A 20,000-nucleotide genomic window follows, 5' to 3' on the forward strand; every position below is an offset into this window, starting at 1 on the left:
ATAACAGTAGTGGTCAAAAGCCCCATCAAATATAAACGTAAGTGTGGATCTTCGGCTACCTTTTTTTTATTTTATTTTTCTCTTTTATTCCTTCTCACTCTCTCGCTCTCATACACACACACACACGCGCGCACGCGTGCGCACTCTCTCCATCTCTTTTTCTCATTTCCTTTCATATCAACATTTAGTAAAAAGGTTCGCCGATTACCAACCGCACAACGTTTTTTTTTTTTTTTTTTTTTTTTTTTTTTTTTTCTTTTTCTTTTCTTTTCTTTTTTTTTCATGTAAAACAGCAAACGAAACACCAAGCTATTCTCTAACAATCACCTTCTCCGCTATATGAAAAAAGAACATTTGATAGACAACTAATGATCAATTATAAACTGTTGTTAATCCGTGTGTGGCGATAGTAGATTTTTTTTTTTTTTTTTTTTTTTTTGCTTTATTTCAATAGAGTACTTCTCTCGCTAGACACGATTCAACATATAGAAAGTTTATCGTTATTATTTAATAATAATTATTATTTTATCATTCATAATTATTATCTTAAAGCTGTCTAAGGACTCGCTGCGTGGCAGGAGCATCGTGTTTTTTCATTCTTCATCTTTTTTTCCCTCTTTTATTTGTTTATATTACTTTGTTTATTCGTTTATTTCTTTATTTCTTTAATGTGTCAGACGATTTCTTTTTTGTGTTATTTTTTTTTTCTCTTTTAATTTATATTTTCTCTCTTTTTCTGACTCTGTTTCTTTGTTTTTTCTCTTCCCTTTTTCTTTTTTTTTTTCTTTTCTTTTCTTTTTTTTTTAATTATTATTATTATTATTATTATTATTATTATTATTATTATTATTATTACTTAGGTACGCTGTAGTCGTCCTCATTTCAATAACACGTTATTATTTTATGTTTTAATGTTTTTAATGCGTGTGTTATACACATGATCGCGTACATCAATTAGACAGTGTGTCTAGATCACCGTAGGTGTACGTGTATGTATATTTTATTATCTTAAATATCTACTACTTGTTGATGCTTTGTAATTTTGTTAATTTTTTTTATAGATCACAATATGTCATACCATCTGCGCCAGTTGATCAATTTTCCTCTATCCCTTTTCTTTGTCATTTCTATCAGAAACGCTTAGTTTGGACAATTATTATATTCCTTGTGCACAGATTGCGGGTTCGCCGACCCCCTTAAACTCAATGAAAAGTTTGATGAACTATGATAAAAAGAAGGTATTATGATAAAAAGAAAATATTATTAAGATGATAAAAAAAGAAAGAATACAACAAACAGATAAATATATTATTTCATTCGAGAAATATTTTTTTTCTAAGCTAAACATTGCTAATCATTTTCGTTCAATATTTCTTTAATTATATCGATTCGATTGTTAAAAAACAAGATAGATAAAAAATTACAACAATAATAATATCACAAGATAATGTTTAAACGACGAAGAGAATCGCGCGTGAATATAGTTCAAACTATTCTTAAATTGAAGAGGATCGGGATATACATATATCTTTCTCATTGATTCACCCACTCGTGCGTATTCGAATTTGTTATTGTGATTTATATTTCATATTTATATCATCAAAACCTACGTGCTAAGTAAATTCAGACCAGCCGAAATTGTCGATTTCGAAGGAAATGCAATCAAAGAAATATCTTATCGAAATAGATAATAGGTTCATTGCTAAAAACTAAATAAAATTTTACTCATCTCTTCAAACGTAAACGCGCCGATAACGCACGAATCGGAACGCGTCCATCATTAATTAAATAGCACTTTATGCGTTTAATGCATCTATGCCGCTCCGCTGCTCTCGAACTCTTTTTCTCTTATTCCGCACCAGTGCGAAATATATTTAGATTATTATTTCGATTAATCGATTATCGTTTCGATCACGAGGAAACGCAAAAGAACGGATAGATATTATTCATTTTCATTTATTATTATTATTATTTTTTTAAATTTTTCTTTCTTTCATTATCATTGTTGATATTAGCACAGCGTTGCAGAATCAAAGCGTATTAAGATTTTCCTTTTCCATTCAGAGAAATAACTCGACTACGGTTAATTCTCCTTCCAACTCGGTCGTTCGTCTTTGAATATTATTATTTGCCTTCTCTTTTCCTTTCGGTATCGTATATATATATACGATACTATATATAGTATAGATATAGTATAGATATATATATATAGATATATATATATATATACTTTCTTTCCTGTTCTTGTCACATGTTCCTTTTTGTTTTGTTTTGTTTTGTTTTGTTTTGTTTTTTTTTTTTTTTTCCTCTTCCTGTGTCCAGGGAACTGGACCTAAGCGACTGCAGGCCCGCAACACCATCTTCAATTCGATTGATCGCGCGTTTGTCAGGTGATACAGTTACCTGGGTCCATGGACATTGGCATTTCGTTACAATTATACAGTTATATAGATTCTATATAAATACCTAATATGCATTCGTATAATACATACCTAATATGCAATTGTGTTAGAACTCGGCCGTCACTCAAACGTAACGTAATTACGTACGCGTGCACACCGTCTCTTGTACCGTTCGTCTTTCATGATGGAATATTTTTAGGTGAATGTAAAATTTATATGTTGTGTGTGTGTGTGTGTGTGTGTGTGTGTGTGTGTCGTGTTCGCGCGCGCGCGCGCGCGTGTGTGCATGCGTGCAAAAGATTTTTTTGATAATCTGTATATTTTATATTTTTTTCTTTTAAGTGCATGTTTAATGTGTTTAAATGTATGCCCGTGTATGTGTATACCGTTGTACGTCTGCACTGATGTCTTTTATATAATACAGACACCAAATTTATATCTGCGTCTGCGTGCGCACTTCCCCATACGAATTGATGAAACAAAACATAACATAATTAACTTTGTATAATATACATATTACAGGGATTCGTATTCGGCTAGAATCTTTTTTTCTTTTCACCTATATTATATATTATTTCATTAATTATTTTTTTTAATAGAGACGTCGTTCAGTTTGTAAATGAGTTTATACGGTGTCGCGGTTCTTAGATTATGATTCAACGTTTATGCGTTAAACGAGCAAGCACTTTTGTTTCCTTCTTTTCACCTAATCGTAACGAGTATCATAAATAACGAGCGTGCTACATGCTCAAAAAAAAAAAAAAAAAAAAAAAAAAAAAAAAAAAAACATACGATAGTAAAAGAAGCATATATACGCAAAGTTTCATTCATTTTGTGTACGAAAGATATTTTAAACGAGGTCCTTTCATCGAGATTTTTCGCAAAATTTTCGTGTATACGCTCGTTTATCTCATTCTCGGTTAAGTCAACAAGTGATTGGCCGTTTTCTGCGATCAACGGGATTTTAGTCTGATAACGCGACTGCCCACACCACGCTCTCCTTTCTCCTTGCGATATAATCGTTAATATAACAACTATTCATTTATTCATAAATTCTGAACGATCAAATTCAATTGTAACGTGATTTTCACTACAGTTCATTTCCTATTGACTAATCGTCTTTCATAGGATTTCATTTCATCATTTCATAGGAATTAATGTATCTAATTAAAGTGGATAAATCAGTTTGAGAACTGATTTTATAAGAAATTTCATAAGTGAGAAAGAAAAAGATATAAGTAACGAATTAAAATAAAATCTAAAAATGGTAAAGAGAAATATTTCAGGAAATGAACGGTAGTACTCATAACGTTAATTGATGGCAACTCGTATCCACCTAAAGACATCGCGCAATAATTCTATATATCCACGATCCCGTCGTTGCGTATTTCCATGAATCGCACGAGCGGCAGACTCGTTTTTTATTTTATTTCGCGCACACACACACATCATTTATTCTCTTTTAATCCACTATCCTTCACCGTTTATTTTTTCTTTTCCTTTCTGCAGTTTGATTTCCTTTTTTCCCTCACAACTAATGGTGGCCGATAGATCGGAAGTCAACATGACGATGATCAATTACGACAAATATCGTTCTCTATCGGATTTGCGTACAATTATGAATTTCTATGCTGAGCAACCAGCACTGACTGGTTATATAAACTCTGCGATCATATATATATATATATATATATATATATATATATATATATATATTTATATATTATATTTTTATATTTATATATTATATATATTATATATATATATATATGTTTATTTATTTATATATATATATATATTTATTTATATATATATATTTATTTATTTATTTATAGAACCCATTCCAGGCGAGTTTTGGTGTTTTCAGTTGACGACGAGTGACGGTGATAGTGACGGTGGCGATAACGATGACGATGACGATGACAATGACGATGACAATAACGATGACGATGACGGTGACGGTGACGGTGACGGTGACGGTGACAATGACGATGACGATGTCGATGAAAATGGCGATGACGATGGCATAGACTCTGACAAGTTCCTTTAGTTCGCTTAATGACTTGAAAACGAGTTACGGTTATAATTCCAATGTTCAAGTTAAGTTAAAGCCTTTTTCACTTCATTAAAGGAGAGTCTAAATTTGGATTGGGGTTAGGCTGTTGTGAGGTCGATGGTGATGGTACCTGTGCCACCACCGAGCCCCTCCCCTCGGGCAAGACATTTCCTCCGCCACCGCTGTTCATGCCGACGTTGCTCCCAGCGCCTCTTTCTCGCATTCTTTCACAATAATCTGCGAATATATCACGAAAACGCTCCCAGGATTTTTCTGGTACGGTGATTGCTGTTCTAAAGTGTGTCTTCACCTGTAAAAGCATATTCTTTTTACCATGTTTTTCTTCTTATTCTTTTTTTTTTTTTTTTTTTTTAACACTTAATTTCGTTTTCTTTCAAATTAAATATATAGTATTAACTTATCAAATTAAGTATATAATATTATATTTAATTGTGATTTTTTGAATCGATATTCTACATTGATATATTTGCAGACTTTATATTATTAAACAATAAAAAATCGTAGTAAAAACATTAATGTTAATATAATATAATATAATTCATAGTAGTTTCCAAGTTCTAATTATATTAATAATTTTCTCCAATAATATTCTATATTAATAATTTTAATAACATTCTTATTATATTCTTATTATCATAATATTATAATTTAACTTCTAATATTATCATAATTTAAAATCATATATTATATTAAGCAACATATAATATAATATTAAGATTATATATCTCATTTGTCAAAGATTTATAATTATATAACATATTAAGATTTAAATTATCTTTTCTAAGTAAATTTGCAATTATTTTGATTGATAATCATCTTGATTTATAATAATTGAATATTTATAACGGATATACTGTACATAACATTAATATTTATATATTTATATATAATCTCAATTTGATGTGAATAATTACAAAAATAAATTGATCAAAGAAAAGAGTTTTATGAACTTTTCTCCATCCTCTCAATCCACCTTTAAAGTAATTATAAGTAATATTCAGCCATGTTAAGAGACACACCCTGTATTTTTAGCTAACGATACGCACGTACCTCAGAAATTCTCATGTAGATACCACGGTTATTCTGGCCGATATCAAAATAGAAATTCTTGCTATCCACGCGCATGTATCGTCCCTCTGGTAAGTCACCCTTGAAACCGCCATCGTCCGTACCGTATTCTTCGAGGAGGTCTGTCAACGCGTCACGGAACTCGATCATACCCTGTGCTGGTATCGCGATCTGCGTCCTGGGTCCTCCTCGTGTTATCGTCTGCGACACCTGTGCAACAAATAATATTATGTTAAGAAATATTTTATAATAAATTCTTTTTTTTTCTTTTCTTTTCTTTTCTTTTCTTTTCTTTTCTTTTCTTTTCTTTTCTTAAAATTGAAGCATGTGCAGATAAAAACAGCTTATTCGATTAAACCATATTTTTCTTGAAATATCTCCCCAGCCGAGTTTCTTTTTCTAAATGTTTTTACCATCTGAAAAGGTTGAGCCTTTCACTTCAAGACTGTATCCACAAAGGACAGACTCTCTCTCTCTCTCTTCCTTATCAGTTAGCGTAGAAAGTAAATGCATTGGCTGGTACATACAGGGTGACTCACCCGCAGGAAACGGCCGCGAGTATTTTCCTTGAGGTCCAAGTAATACCGCCTATTATCCTTTGTCATCACTTCTGATTTTAATTTCCCATCGTCTGGCACGTTCTCCGAGTTTGGTGGACCTATAAATTCGAAAATTTAAACAGGGGAAAAAAATAATAAATATTTTCTAACATCTATTCGAAATTTTTTTTTTTTTTTTTTTTTTTTTTTTGGAAGAACAATTGTAAATACTTTTTAAGTATGCAGAAATAACGAATAAGAATGGAAAAAAGAAAAGGAAAAAAAGAAAAAAAAAGAATAAAAACTATTATTACAAAAATCCTCATTAAAAGGAATGTTTCGTTTACATATAGTGCATATTTTTCTATAAACAAGAATTTATCTTTTCTTTATATTTGTTATAAATGTTAAAATAAAAATTATAATTCGAGGCAAATCTTTTTCAATTGAAACCAATGAAAATTTCAATTGAATTGACGCACAACAACAACAAGAGACTTCTCTTCAAGCGCATTGCATTGTGATGCATGAAATCTTAGAGCAATAATTGAAGATTGCATTTTACCTAAAGATGCATAAAAGTCACTAAACGTCGAAAGGTAATTCCGAAACTCGGATGCTGTGCTAAGTGCCAGGTAGATTTGGCTTCTTCTTCCATCGGCGCCGATCTAAAAAATAAAAATATTTTACTTCTCTTTTCTTATATCTTTTTTACATTTAAAAAAAAAAAAAAAATTTTATTTCAAAGTATATTTAAATCTCTTAGTGACATTGAATCATAGCTAGATCCATAAAAATTTGAATTATTTTAATTATTTTATTTCAGTTTTACTTTTACAGATAGATATCTTAAATATTATTGTACACATTATCGTACATAAATTAAAATTTATTATTTGTGTAAAATTAAAAGTATTTATATATCTAATGTAATTTATATTAATCATTTTCTAAATCGTTCATTTATATGCACAAATATTTACAAATATCTCATTTATATCATATTCTAAATCGTATATTTATATTCTTCGACATTGTAGAATTTATATTTTGTTGTAATTATCAATTAAAACGATAACAGTTGAAACTTGAATCTGAAAATCGAAACGATTGAAATTCCTACAAAGAATAAGATTTAGAAATACCTCGGCTACTTTGATAAACCTCCCACGTCTGTTCTGTTTTACATCAAGATAGAATCTTTTACTCTGGATCTGCAACATCTTCGTTGCCAATTCCTGTTCGCCTTGCTGACCTTGCTGGCCTGAAATCATTATACAAATCTAATTAATATCATTTTTTATATTCATCAATAATTTACAATTACCGTTTAATAAAACTGTCTCGTTTCACCATTTATGCCTATAATAGTGTTTTGTAACTGCAAATTCCTTGATGAAAAGAATAAATGAAGACATTTTGTATTTTGAACTTAAATGAAATAAAAATTTTTAAAATTTTTTATTCTTATTATTAAGAAATTTTGTGTTATAGATCAGTATAAAGTATTTCCATATCTATGCTATATAATATTCCAAATTAAAAGATTATTTTATTTTATTTTTTGTCCTTTCATTTTTCTTTTTTTTTTTTTTTTTTTTTTTTTTTTTCATATATAACATTATTCTTGTCTCGATTCTTATACCATCTATCTTGTACCATCAGTTACAAGATATTTATTCCAATCCATCTGATGGATATAAAAGATATTATTTCTCATCAAAGAAAAATAAAAAAGAAAGAATTCCTCTAAACGAGAAAATAATAGCCAGATTCTCATTCGATTTATCTCTCTCTCCATCATCAATGTCTCCATAGGATTTCCCTCCTGATTCGACCGACTGACTCTCGAACTCTAAATCATCCCCTATTCAATGATAATCCCTATTCAGGATAATGTTGGATGACCAACATCCGTTGAATCCCATAGAAAGTCAAAAAACAAGTCCTGCAAAATACAGTGTTTATATCTAAATTTTTTGTAGTTAATCATTTATAATCGGATAATAGTTATAAAGATCTATATTCTATATACAAAGATATATAGAATAAAGATAAATCATATTGAATCCCTTATTTAACCGTTGATCTTATCTCCCTTTTGAAACAAATTTTTTTCGAAATATCGAGTGGTTATTATGGTTAAATATAATTTTTAAAATAGAATATATGTATTAATATGAAAATAAATTCAAAATCTTTTGTCTTTTCTATTATATTATGTAAGATTTAAAAATAATATCATTTTCATTTTATCCTTTCATTCTGGATATTATTCTTTCGTGCTATTTGGTATAATATCCTAATTGAAAATGATTAAAACTGTTTTTCATTTTTGTCTATTTTTATTGATTTTTATATACCAAATTTGTATATAAAATATTATCTCTTTTATATATATATATATAATTAATATCAATTACAATTAATCCATCTGCATTAATTACATATTTTCATAATAATATTTCATTTTATCATAAAAAAAAAAAATATAATATAAAATTCTATGTACGTAGTATTTAATTTTTGCTTCATTTTCGTTTAAAATAATTATCTATAAAATTAAAATTAAAAAAAAAAAAAAATTAAAAATAAAAATATTAATTTTGCTCAAATCCTTTGCATTTAATGATTATAATGTTATTTTTATACGAATAAGAACTGTTAACACACTTTGATACACTATATTAAATATAAAAAGGAAAAAAAGCACATATACATTTCCAAAATCAATTTTCACGAAGAACAAAATTTCGTTTGATCAAAGATTTAATTCAATTTTCTCGCATCGAATCATAATAACGCTTCATTCATATTACTTCACAGAGTACTTTTAATATACTAATCTACATTCATACTATTCAACTATTTCAACAATGACTAAAACCGAGTGTTAAAAAATTTACTCGAGAAAGGATGGATCCGATCCTTTCCAACGATTCGTTGCTTTATGGTATATCGGTTATGGATAAAAAAAATGGAAGAAACGGAGAAAAAGAAGAAGAAGAAGAGAAACAGAGGGGAGAGAAGGGTTGCACGCAGGTTAGAGGGACAAGGGTAAGGATTGGAAGTCGGCAAAAGAGGTCACCCAGCGTTTATTGGGTCAGCTCTTTACCGGATTCCCTCGAGGTACGGGGAGAGGGGTTTTCTGGGTCAGAGGGGTACCGGAAATTTGACGATCATCATTCGAGGACAAGGTGAATCATCCAATGATACCTTGTTTCCTTACGAAAATTTCGCGATGGATAAGGGCGGAATCTTGCAGGGACCGAGAAGGATCAGGATCCAACAGGAGCGAGAGAGTTAGATGAAACGGTGAAGCTATGTTGTTAGTCCTCGTCCTGGTCGATCAATAACAGCTGCACCAAACGGGTCATTGACCTGTTTGATGCTCCTCCTCTCAGGCCACCGAATACATTAGTTTTTCAGTTTATCAGTACCTTAAGTCTTAACCTTCCCTAAGAAAAAAGAGAAGAAGAAGGCTTTTGGCCGTGGACGAGCTCAACTCGATCGAGTCGGCCACGGTTGGGAGTGCAAGTTGCGAGTCGTGTTGAGTTTCAAGAGTGTAGGATAGAGATTTAGAAGAAGAGGAACTCTATATATATACAGGAATTAAAATGTTTTGGATTGACATAGATGGAACATATGGACTTTTGAATGGTGTAACTATGGATTTATCAAAATTGATACGGAGAAGGATGATTTTTTATAGAGGATGGATTGATTGCTCGAAGGAAATTATTTTATTTTCATTAGTTTCAATATAGTCAAGAAAGTTAGCATAATTATTATTATATCACAAGAATATGTATGTTTCTGATGAAATGGAAATTTAAGAAAATTAATATTTGTTTGGATTTAAATTTCCTTAGATTTAAAATAATTAATAATACTAATAGTTGAAAGGAACGAACGGATAGAAATATTGTAATTGTACCATGTTGAATACTTTTTATAACTAGTCATCAAAGATATTACTGTTATTATATTAATAATATTGATATATTTAAATCAGTTATTCAAATATATGTGTTTATATATGATATTATAATTCCATCATTTCGATATTATAACATATTTTGATAACAAAGACAAAAAGGAACAAGAAGAAATTATAATTTATGAATGCAAAGGGGAAAAAAAGAAAAAGGAAAAAAAAAATACGATGCACAATTTGAAACGCATATTCATGCTCGTAAGTCGGAGAGAGAGAGCCCAAAGGATTGATCCCCTGCGCGAAACGTGCGTCGAACGATCGATCTAACTGTAAAGGGTTTCCCTCATTATTACGTACTGGACTGTTGCAAGTTGCCCGGAATTGGGACAGGGCTGAGATCGCCCTGGAAGATCCTGCTCTTGAACATTCTGCTTTGCCTATACACACCGCGCTATCGATAGTTCACTCACATGAACCCTCTTCTTCCGTATTCCTATTCTCCTTCTCATCTCCCTCTGTATGAATATAAATTTCGCCTTTAATATTTATATACTCTCTCTCTTTTTCTTTCTTCTTCCACCCCCTATTCCCCTTCTTTCTTTTTTCCTCCGACCGACAATTTCTCTCGATCAATCACTACTCTCTAATAATTTCTTTCTATTATCAAGATGCAACGTGTTCCTTCGACTATAAGGATGCCGCTTGGTGTGCATCTTGCTGCCGGTTAATCCGTAACATCGCGCCCTCGAGCCTATGTCTATATCACGAGTCTGGAAATTGGGACAGGGTCGAGAACACTCCACGAAGAAAAGAAAAAAAGATCTCTCTCTCTCTCCTCGACATCCCTCTTCTATTTCTTCTCTCTGTCGATACGTCTTTTTTTTTCCTCTCTTTTTTCTTCTTTTTTTTTACGCGCACCCTTTTCTTTTATCCCTCTCTTGTAGTTCTCTCTCTCTCTCTCTCTCTCTCTCTCTCTCTCTCTCTCTCTCTTTCTCCCTCTCCCTCTCCCTCTCTCTTTCGACTTCTTCTCACCCTCCACACCCTTTCCCACCCATAACAGTCTCTTTAATCTCCGTCCACCGACAAAAACACCGACAGTTGGAAGGACGCTTTCCGTATGCTCGATGGATTTCGCATGATTGCATCATCGGCTACCCCGTTCCTCTTCTTCACACCCCCCCGGGTTTCATTTCCATTCCCTCGATTCAGCCGGGCTCCTCCGATTTACAGTTCCTCGGAGAAAGCATTAATGCGCAGAGCATAGATCTATCGTTCTTCTTCTCTCGTTTCGTTACGTCGAATGGAAAATTCATCGTATCACGAGATGATTTCTTCACAGTTGTTCACCGTCGTTGTCGACCGTCGTCCTCGTCAGCCTCGAGCTGCATCTCCGCGCAACCTGGCTCACCAGCACGCTCGTCCGTCCATTTTCCACCGCTTCTCGAACTCCACCTTTGACTCCACTCGTTGCTCGGCTAGGTCACCATTTATTATCAGGAGACGAGGAACGCGGTCGAGCTAGATTCTCTCATGGGACCAGATATTATTGATCGACACGATCAATTCTATCCAACATATTTGGATTCCATTTCAACAGGCTTCGTATCTTCGTTAACATGCCGTCACCTTGAAATTGCACAAATTTTCCATCTAAATCCTACGTTTCAAAGACTTGCTCGTTTCTATCTTTCAAAAAGTTCATTATTCCCTGCCCTTTTCAACAGCCCTGTTGCGGTTTGCAAAGTTCAATGTTTCCCACTCGCTCAACTCGAATACAGAACATAACCAAGCTAATTTCGATAAATCTCGATTTACCAATGCGTATTATTCCGGAGGCTGAAATAACACCGAATCACCTCGTATCCTTTCTTTCGGCAAAATGAAAATCATGGATTACCATTATCTTCTATTCTCGAGAATTCGTTTTACGTTTCCATTTTATCCAATAATCCCTCGATCTTGACGTGACATCTTCGTTGAAACATAACTTCACGCGTGAAACTACGAAACCGACATTCTCATCGACATCGACATCGACGACACACCTTTTGTGAAATCTTATGTAACCGGCACATTCTCATCCATTTCTTCGATGCTGCACCCTCGATTGGAGAGAGAGAGAGAGAAAAAAAAAAAGTCCTTATGAAAGAGTTTTCTCACGATCCCGTGGACGCATCTCGGAGTTGTTCCCGGATTTACGAGGCGGACTCGACGTGGACGTGGACGTGGACAGCGGCGAGGCACGAAGGGGGCGGGTACATTGATCTCTGCGCCTGGAGCGCGACTCGTGGCGCTGCACCGACCTGCCTCAATACGAACTGCATATTTCCATTCTCCCTTCTGCGCTCTCGCCTCCTCTTCAACGCCCCCGCAACCGCCACCACTAGGATATCGTTTCCATGAACGTCGATCGCGTACGACCACGGTTGCCTTCGACGCGTCAACCCTGATATTATTTCCTTCTTCTTCCTCTTTTTCTCTTTATTTTTTGCATTAACTGCGTGTGGATCACTCGGCAAATAGAGAAATCTCAAACCGATCGATTGATTTTCCAAATATTTTCGATCAAGAAATTCTTTCGTTCGTGTTGATGAAAAAATTGAATATTTCGAGACTTCGTTAAATTGTAAATTGAATTAAATATAGAACTTAACTATTCGAGAATATGAACGCATATGAACGAATTATTTTGATAGGTTACAAAATCTAAGCTGAAATATTTTGAATAGTTGTTGTAAAAATTTATCGATTCCTATTATTTTTCCTAGTATTTCTTCACTTCAAAATGAACAAATTATCAAAATTTCATCATTTTTATATTTAAATTAATTAAAAAAAAAAAAAAATTATAAAAAATATGAGTTTTAAATAAAAATTAAATTTATATATTCGAGTCAGATCCAATTGCTTGTATCTGCGAATATTTAATAATTCATCAAAACAGGTGCATAATGCTGACTTTGATATAATATAATCGGTCACAATTATGACACGTTATTATGATGAATTTGAATTGCATAATTATATTATAATTATCATGTCTAATTATACAACTATATTACGATCGATTACGACATTGTTGGCTGATTTTCAATGGTACTCAAGCACTTAATGAATTTATGAGAAACGAAATCAAATATAGATAAATGTATAATTACTTTTAAACAGTGAAAAAAATTTAAATAATCATTATTTTTTTTTTTTTATACCATCACTATTAGTACATTCAAAATTTAAAATTCTTCTTTAAAAAATACATAGAATTAATAAAATTTAAGCGAAAAAAAAAAGGAAAAATTTTTTCGCTTAAATTACTCTTCTAATTGTAATATCTTAAACAAAAAAATTAAAATATTTATTTAAAATTAAATATTTAACTTAATTTCAATCTATTTTTTTTTTTTTTTTAATCTGTATCACTAAACAGTGATTGTGGAAGATAAACAGTGAAGATGCACTTGTGCATTATGAACGCATCGTGCGCATGCATGATTCATGATGAACACAAACTCGTTGAATTTTTGTACCGTTAGAACCAGCTACAGGTTCTTTTATGATGTACTTCATTCGATATGATTTCTAGAGTTCAATATATTTCTTTATATTCTTAATATTTCCATTAATTTTTTAATATTAAAACTATTAATCTATAATACAAAATTAAATATATATATGTGTATGTAAAGATAGTTATAATTAATGTTTTATTAATTAATGATTAATAAAATAAATAAAAATAAATAAATATATATAATTATGATATCAGTAAAAATATTTATTATGATTATCAATAAAAACCAATATTAATTTGATTAAAATGTCTGCATTTATCAACAATAAAATTAATAAATCTAAATCCTATCATTTTAAATAATAATATTAATTGAAGTATTGAAATATCCTTTATATTTTATCTATTATTAATATTTTTTTATTTATCATATAAGAAATTTCTAAATTCTAATATTAAATTATTTTTTATTTAAAAAAAAAAAAATAGATTGAATTGGAAGAAGTTAAAAAAATAATGATGCAATATGATGTAATAAAAATGAAGATTTTAATTTTTATTTTGTATTTATAAGGTGTATTATTTATAAATATATAAATATATTATATATAATTTTCATTAAATATTTTTAAATGTTCTAAACATAAAAATTTTTAAGATAAATTATAAAAAAAAATTGATTCAAAAAAAAAAAAATCAAGAATAAAATAAGATTTTTATAAAGAAATAAAAATGAAGTTTATTCCTGAAAAAAAATTGAAATTCAAGAAGCTAAAATCAAATTAAAATCAATTCTTTTACCAAAAATTACAACTAGATATTTTGAAAAATTTAAAGAGAAATGAAAAGTCAATAAAACCATTTGAAAACACTATTTTTGAATTTTAAATATTTTTACAACTTTTACATTTTTTAATGATCAAGCTTAAATTATTTATGAAAAATTCTTATCCAATTCTAAACTCAAAGTGATTAATCATCTATTTCATCATTGATCATGAAAATCACGTGAAAAGCGAATTTTTTTTTTTGTGGCTTCAATGGCGTAAAATCACTAATTTTGTATCATTACTATATAAAATCAAAACATTATTATTTAAACTAAAAGAAATATATATATGTATGTATTGAATGTAATTCGAATTTTCATAATCTTCTTAAAGTGTTCATTTAAAAAAAAGAAAGAAATTTATATATATTTATATATATTATTCTATAATTTTAAATTTTATAATTAAAATTGTTTAAATTCTTGATATTATTCGAAAACGATATATTTGTTGTTTCGTGTTAAATATATCTATTTAAAGTCTAAAAATAATCTTAATCTAAAACATCGCAATAAATTCGAATAGAATCGAGCAGTAAATTTATTTACGCAAGTATTAATTAAAAGATTAATAGATTTCAATGAACTTTTGAAGTAAAGAAAATGTGAGGTTAGATCTGATTTCATTTCACAACTTGACTTATTCACAAGTCGACGCATTTCTGTAGTGCGAAACACATTGTGTACTGTTCCAACATTGGTTTCTGAAACATTGACTTCTGAAACGTTAACTTCTGAATCATTTGATTTCGTTTACAATATTTGTTGAAACGAGTGACGAAAGCGCCAAGGGATTTCTGCGAATTCCGCTTTCATCTGTTTCTCACGGTCGGTAAATTATCTCCGTGAGAGACGTGGCAGCCGATAAAGAATGCTAGATTCGTTAAGTTATATATATAAATTTCTAATCGTTAAAAAAAGCGATATTAAATATACTTTTTATTTTCTACTTTTGCATTTTTCTTTGAAAAATATATAAGAATAATAGTTTTGTCAATTTCGAGAATCGCAAGTTTTTCCATAATGTCTGGTCTGCTATTTTTAATCTAAAGTTTCTTAACATTTACCACTTTACTGAATCATCAAGCAAATATTTCAGTAGCGTATATACGCAACGTGTCATTCGCAATTTAGCTTCTAGAACTTTTTTTCCCTTCTAATCGAAACTAAAATGCCAACATTTAAGAAAAATGAAACCCGTCGACTAGATTGAAGTCTTGCGTCACGCGACCTAACCTAGACATATTTATACAAAATTTCTAGGGATGTTTTTAGAAACACTAAAGAGAAACAATATAACTCGTGATTTTTATCATATTCAGAATGGATTTAATCTAAAATTTGTCTTTTAATAGATGAAACATATATTTACTATTTTTTATATAAACTGAAATCAATAATAAATTTTTTTTCAAAAATCATTTCAGTTTTTAATATTATCTATGTTGAATACATTATTAAATGTATGGATTACAATGAATATTTAAGCCTGATTTTCAATCCGATATTGTAAAATTATCTAGTCATTTAACATTCATTTAAGATAATATTTATTGTGCTCAATTGTTGCAATCAAAGCAAAATAATATAATTTTAAGTAAGTTTAATTTTTATAAAAAAAATGTTATATATGCATTTAATTACAAATTATTAATTTTCAGATGTTTATTATTATTTTATAAATATAATTAACGAAAATGAATTGTAAATATTATTTAGTGTTTCTGATACATATTTTAAAAATATGAAACTATTAAGATTATTGAATAACAGCTACCTTCAGGACACCAGTATTGTATTTTGCCCATAGTGTCGCCCCAACCATTTACTGCGTTTTGCTCAACATCGCCTTGCGAAATTTCTACGATTTCTCCCATCGTTTATTCAAACACTTCCAAAAAGAACACAAGAAATTCTATTCTTGCTATATAGGAACAATTGATATTTTAAATTTTTCTTATAAATATTTTTATAAATCCATCCAAAATTGATATAGCTTTCATTTCGATTTTCATGTAACTATTGAACCAACAGCACATTCAATATTCTTTTAAAATTAAAGACATTGGCGAGGTGAAATCTCATGAAACTCTCACATTAGTCACCATTTTAACAAAATCGAAAAAAAGCAGAAAAAACATTCATTTCTAAATAAGAGGAATACACTTTGAAAAATGATAACACGTTCACCGATCAAATAAAACACTCGCGTAACTCAATTCGAGAAAATCAGTTACAGATTTCATGTATGTGTCGCGAACTCGATTGATCGCATGAGTGACTCGATCACGAACTCGCACTATCTTCACAGTGCATCGGTCTTCAAGCCGGCTTTACTGCTGAAAAATTAAAGCAGGATTTTCAATTGGCGTCGAAAGACCGTACGATGAACGAAGTATTGTAACACAATAGTTTGTTCGAAACTTTCACAAACTTTCACACATAAACGTTGTGATCAAGAACTTGAGAAATAAAAAAAAAATAAATAAAATAAAATAAAAGAAAGAGAAATCGTCGTAACAATTATCACAAAGAGAACGAGATGAAAAAAACCATTAATGAAACAATTCCGTCATCTTGTGATGACACATCGCGTTTGGTCGATTGGTCGTTGTCGTTGCGCTTTCTTGCACTCGATACCACACAGTTCGTCTCAAGACTATGTAAAACATATTGTTGAATGGGAAATTGAACAAAGCAATGGTACCCAAAGAACAACGACAAAGCGTCGTCGAACACGAAATTGTACACGAATGACGTGCCGGTCATTCATGGAGCCCGCCGTCATGCGGATGGAATGCGCACAACATGGTGGTGAAATCGTAGCGGCCAATCAGCGTTCATCTCGCACCGGCTTCTGCGTTCACGAACCACGCGCGCCACGTGACTTCACTGCTTGACCACGTGACAGCGTTGCACCTCCCACCACGAGGCACACGACATGATCGCATGACGTCACGACCAGCTGACTGCGCTAGTACGATTCCCTACTCCTCTTACTCGTCCTGCTGCTGCCTGCTGCCTACTGCTGCTACTTTTACTCCTTCTCTGCTCGACTTCCATTTTTCGATGAATCCGTTTTGAACGCTCCGAAATTGACGCGATGCGATGCGTTGCACGATTCGCCCGCCCGCCGAGAATAGGTTCAGAAGGTGATTTTGATGCGATGACAAAGCTTTTCGTGGAGATTGGAAAACAGAGTAGTAGACAGATGCTGCATAAGAATTATTCGAAGAATATTCTAAAAAGAAATCTACAATTTGGAAACTAGAGAAAGACAGAAAAAAATTTCTTTTAGGACATGTTTCCTAATTTTTTAAAAATTTTATATATGAATTAAATTTAACAAACATTTATGGCAAGACGTAGAAATTTAGCAAGGCAATATTTCAAAGGATAAAAGTCTCTTTTATTATAAATATTTCGCTGTAAAGATAAATGTATATCTACAACTACTTAATGATTTATGATCCTAGTTTTGTAATATATATAGCTCGATAAATTCAAAAGTCAATATTATTAAGTAAAAATATTTACAAAACTAGTTACATAATTTTTAAAGAATATTATTCGAGTTGTATTTAAATTACATAAATGTAAATATAAATTATAAATGTTAAACGAGACTGTTTTATAAATAGATAGATAGATAGATAGATAAATTATTCAATAAATCCTTGATATTCTTAATTTTTAATATAAAATTTTTGTTTATATTTGTTTGAATATATATATATATATATAATTTTTTTATTACTTTGTTTACTCACCAGGATCGAAGTCATTCCCTCCAGCATCCATACCACCTGGATTTCCATATCCTAGAAAATAAAAATAATTTTTATTAAATAAAAATTACAAAAAGCTACGCAATAGAATCATATATATATATATATATATATATATATATATATATATAAAATAATTCTTAATATGCTATTATGTTCCAATTATCAAGCAGATATCAAAAATAATTTTTGCTTTACAAATTGTAAAACGTACACTAGATAGCGTTTACATCGTTATTAACCTATTTCACATAAAATTGTGAAATTATAATAAAAATTCGAAATTATATAGACTGTTTATTATGAATTCTATAAATATAGCTTATAAAAATATATTAATGTATTATATCAATAACATTATTCAAAAACACAACAAACCTAACCTATGATCAAACTGCTCTATAACATTAATAAAATAAATGAAATAAGAGAGCACATCATGTGCTTTCGACACGACATTTTGAAATCTTACATTGATCAAAATGAAAAATTGTAGAGCAATATAAAAAATATTAATCTACATATTACAATACAATAGTTACATATTAGTTATTTTACTGTTAAATATTATTAATAATTAAAATCAATGTTTAAATAATAACAATATTATAACAATCAACACGTTACTTGCTATTATTGTTATATATTGTTATTTAATTATTGACAAACATTTGTACCGTCGTTCCGCGTGCCGTCCATCAGAAGCATTACATAATTTTTCACGTTATCAACGTCAGTTACATTGATCAAATTTACTGCCGTTTCTTCGCGCTCGAAGTCACGCGTTTGTGCTTGATTTCAACAAGTATACTTATAAAAGCATTTGTGTTGAATGTATATTTTCAAATATTGATTGACGCCCTGTGAATATTTTGTATTCTGTAATCGGTATATGTCAAGTAACGAATGCAACACGCTTAATTTCAAATCTCACTGGAATATCGATGGTCGGCAAATTATCGCGACATGCATCGTTCAAGTATTTTTCAATGATAATCGAATTACTTCCATCACTAGTCGAGATACGTAGATACACGCTGTGGTCGTTTCGTTTCGAGGCCAAGAGCCAGCCACTTCTGGGGTGGGGATCGCCTATGGCACGTGTGAAATTTACGCGAATTGTGGCTAGACATGGTTCCTTCGTTTTGCGTGTGCGCGTTTGTAATGTATGTGTTTATGTGTTAGTGGCTAGCTTTCCGTATTAGTTGTGCGTATATCGTATGCGTGTGTGCCAGATAGGTAGATCAGCGGGTTACATCACGCGTATTCACCCGGGACTATTCCGGTTGTTCGACCGAGCGCGGTCAGGGTGCCTGTCACACGGAACTGACAATACAGGATGATTCCTGAAGAGTATGATTTCAAAAGGAACACCTGGGAAAAATAATATTGCGATATACGAAAGATGGTATCGGAAATTATGAATGTTCAATTGATTGACGAGAACCTTAATAAACATAAATAAAAAAGAATACGGAGAAAAGAAATAGAAAAGAAGAAGAGAAAAAGAAAATTTTAAAAGCACGCAGTATAAAGAAAGAGAGTAAGAGCATATGGGATTGCGCGCGCGCGCGCGCGTGTGTGTGTGTCGATGCACATATGTACATATGAAGAAATGAGAAAGAATGAAAAAGAGAGAGAAAGAATGAGTATGGAGTGTGAGGTAAAGAGGGAGCCAGAGGAAAAGAGAGATAGATAGATAGATAGAGAAAGAGAGAGAGAGAGAGAGAGAGAATGTGAGAAAGAGAAAAAGACAAGATGGGAAGAAAAGAGAAAGAGAGAGTAAGTCAAAGGAGGAAAGAGGACAGGGTTTGTGTCTCGGCCGAAACGCGACCGGCCATCTTGGATC

At 31.1% G+C, this 20,000-nt stretch overlaps 1 protein-coding gene across 9 annotated transcripts in view; it reads right to left on the reverse strand.

The window, feature by feature from the left end:
• The window catches only part of Pur-alpha (Purine-rich binding protein-alpha), a 28,320-nt gene that overhangs the window by 7,408 nt on the left and 912 nt on the right, over positions 1–20,000 (reverse strand). The window contains exons 1-8 of one of the 9 annotated variants that reach the window (XM_086908037.1): positions 18,829–19,190; positions 18,134–18,184; positions 16,141–17,630; positions 7,232–7,350; positions 6,652–6,754; positions 6,075–6,205; positions 5,530–5,757; positions 4,589–4,768 (exon numbers count right to left, since the gene is read on the reverse strand). In XM_086908037.1, coding sequence (XP_086764163.1) covers positions 4,589–4,768; positions 5,530–5,757; positions 6,075–6,205; positions 6,652–6,754; positions 7,232–7,350; positions 16,141–16,240 — 861 coding nt within the window. In that variant the 5' untranslated portion in view covers positions 16,241–17,630; positions 18,134–18,184; positions 18,829–19,190. Of the gene's footprint in view, positions 4,769–5,529; positions 5,758–6,074; positions 6,206–6,651; positions 6,755–7,231; positions 7,351–7,413; positions 8,035–10,380; positions 12,338–16,140; positions 17,631–18,133; positions 18,185–18,828; positions 19,208–20,000 lie in introns of those variants that run through there. The other 8 variants (XM_086908043.1, XM_086908036.1, XM_086908039.1 and 5 more) reach the window with 8 other exon arrangements.

This window comes from Apis florea, unplaced genomic scaffold (assembly GCF_048593485.1).
Source record: "Apis florea isolate Af1SG1 unplaced genomic scaffold, ASM4859348v1 contig_3036_pilon, whole genome shotgun sequence".
In the NCBI taxonomy this organism is placed as follows: Eukaryota; Metazoa; Arthropoda; class Insecta; order Hymenoptera; family Apidae; genus Apis; species Apis florea.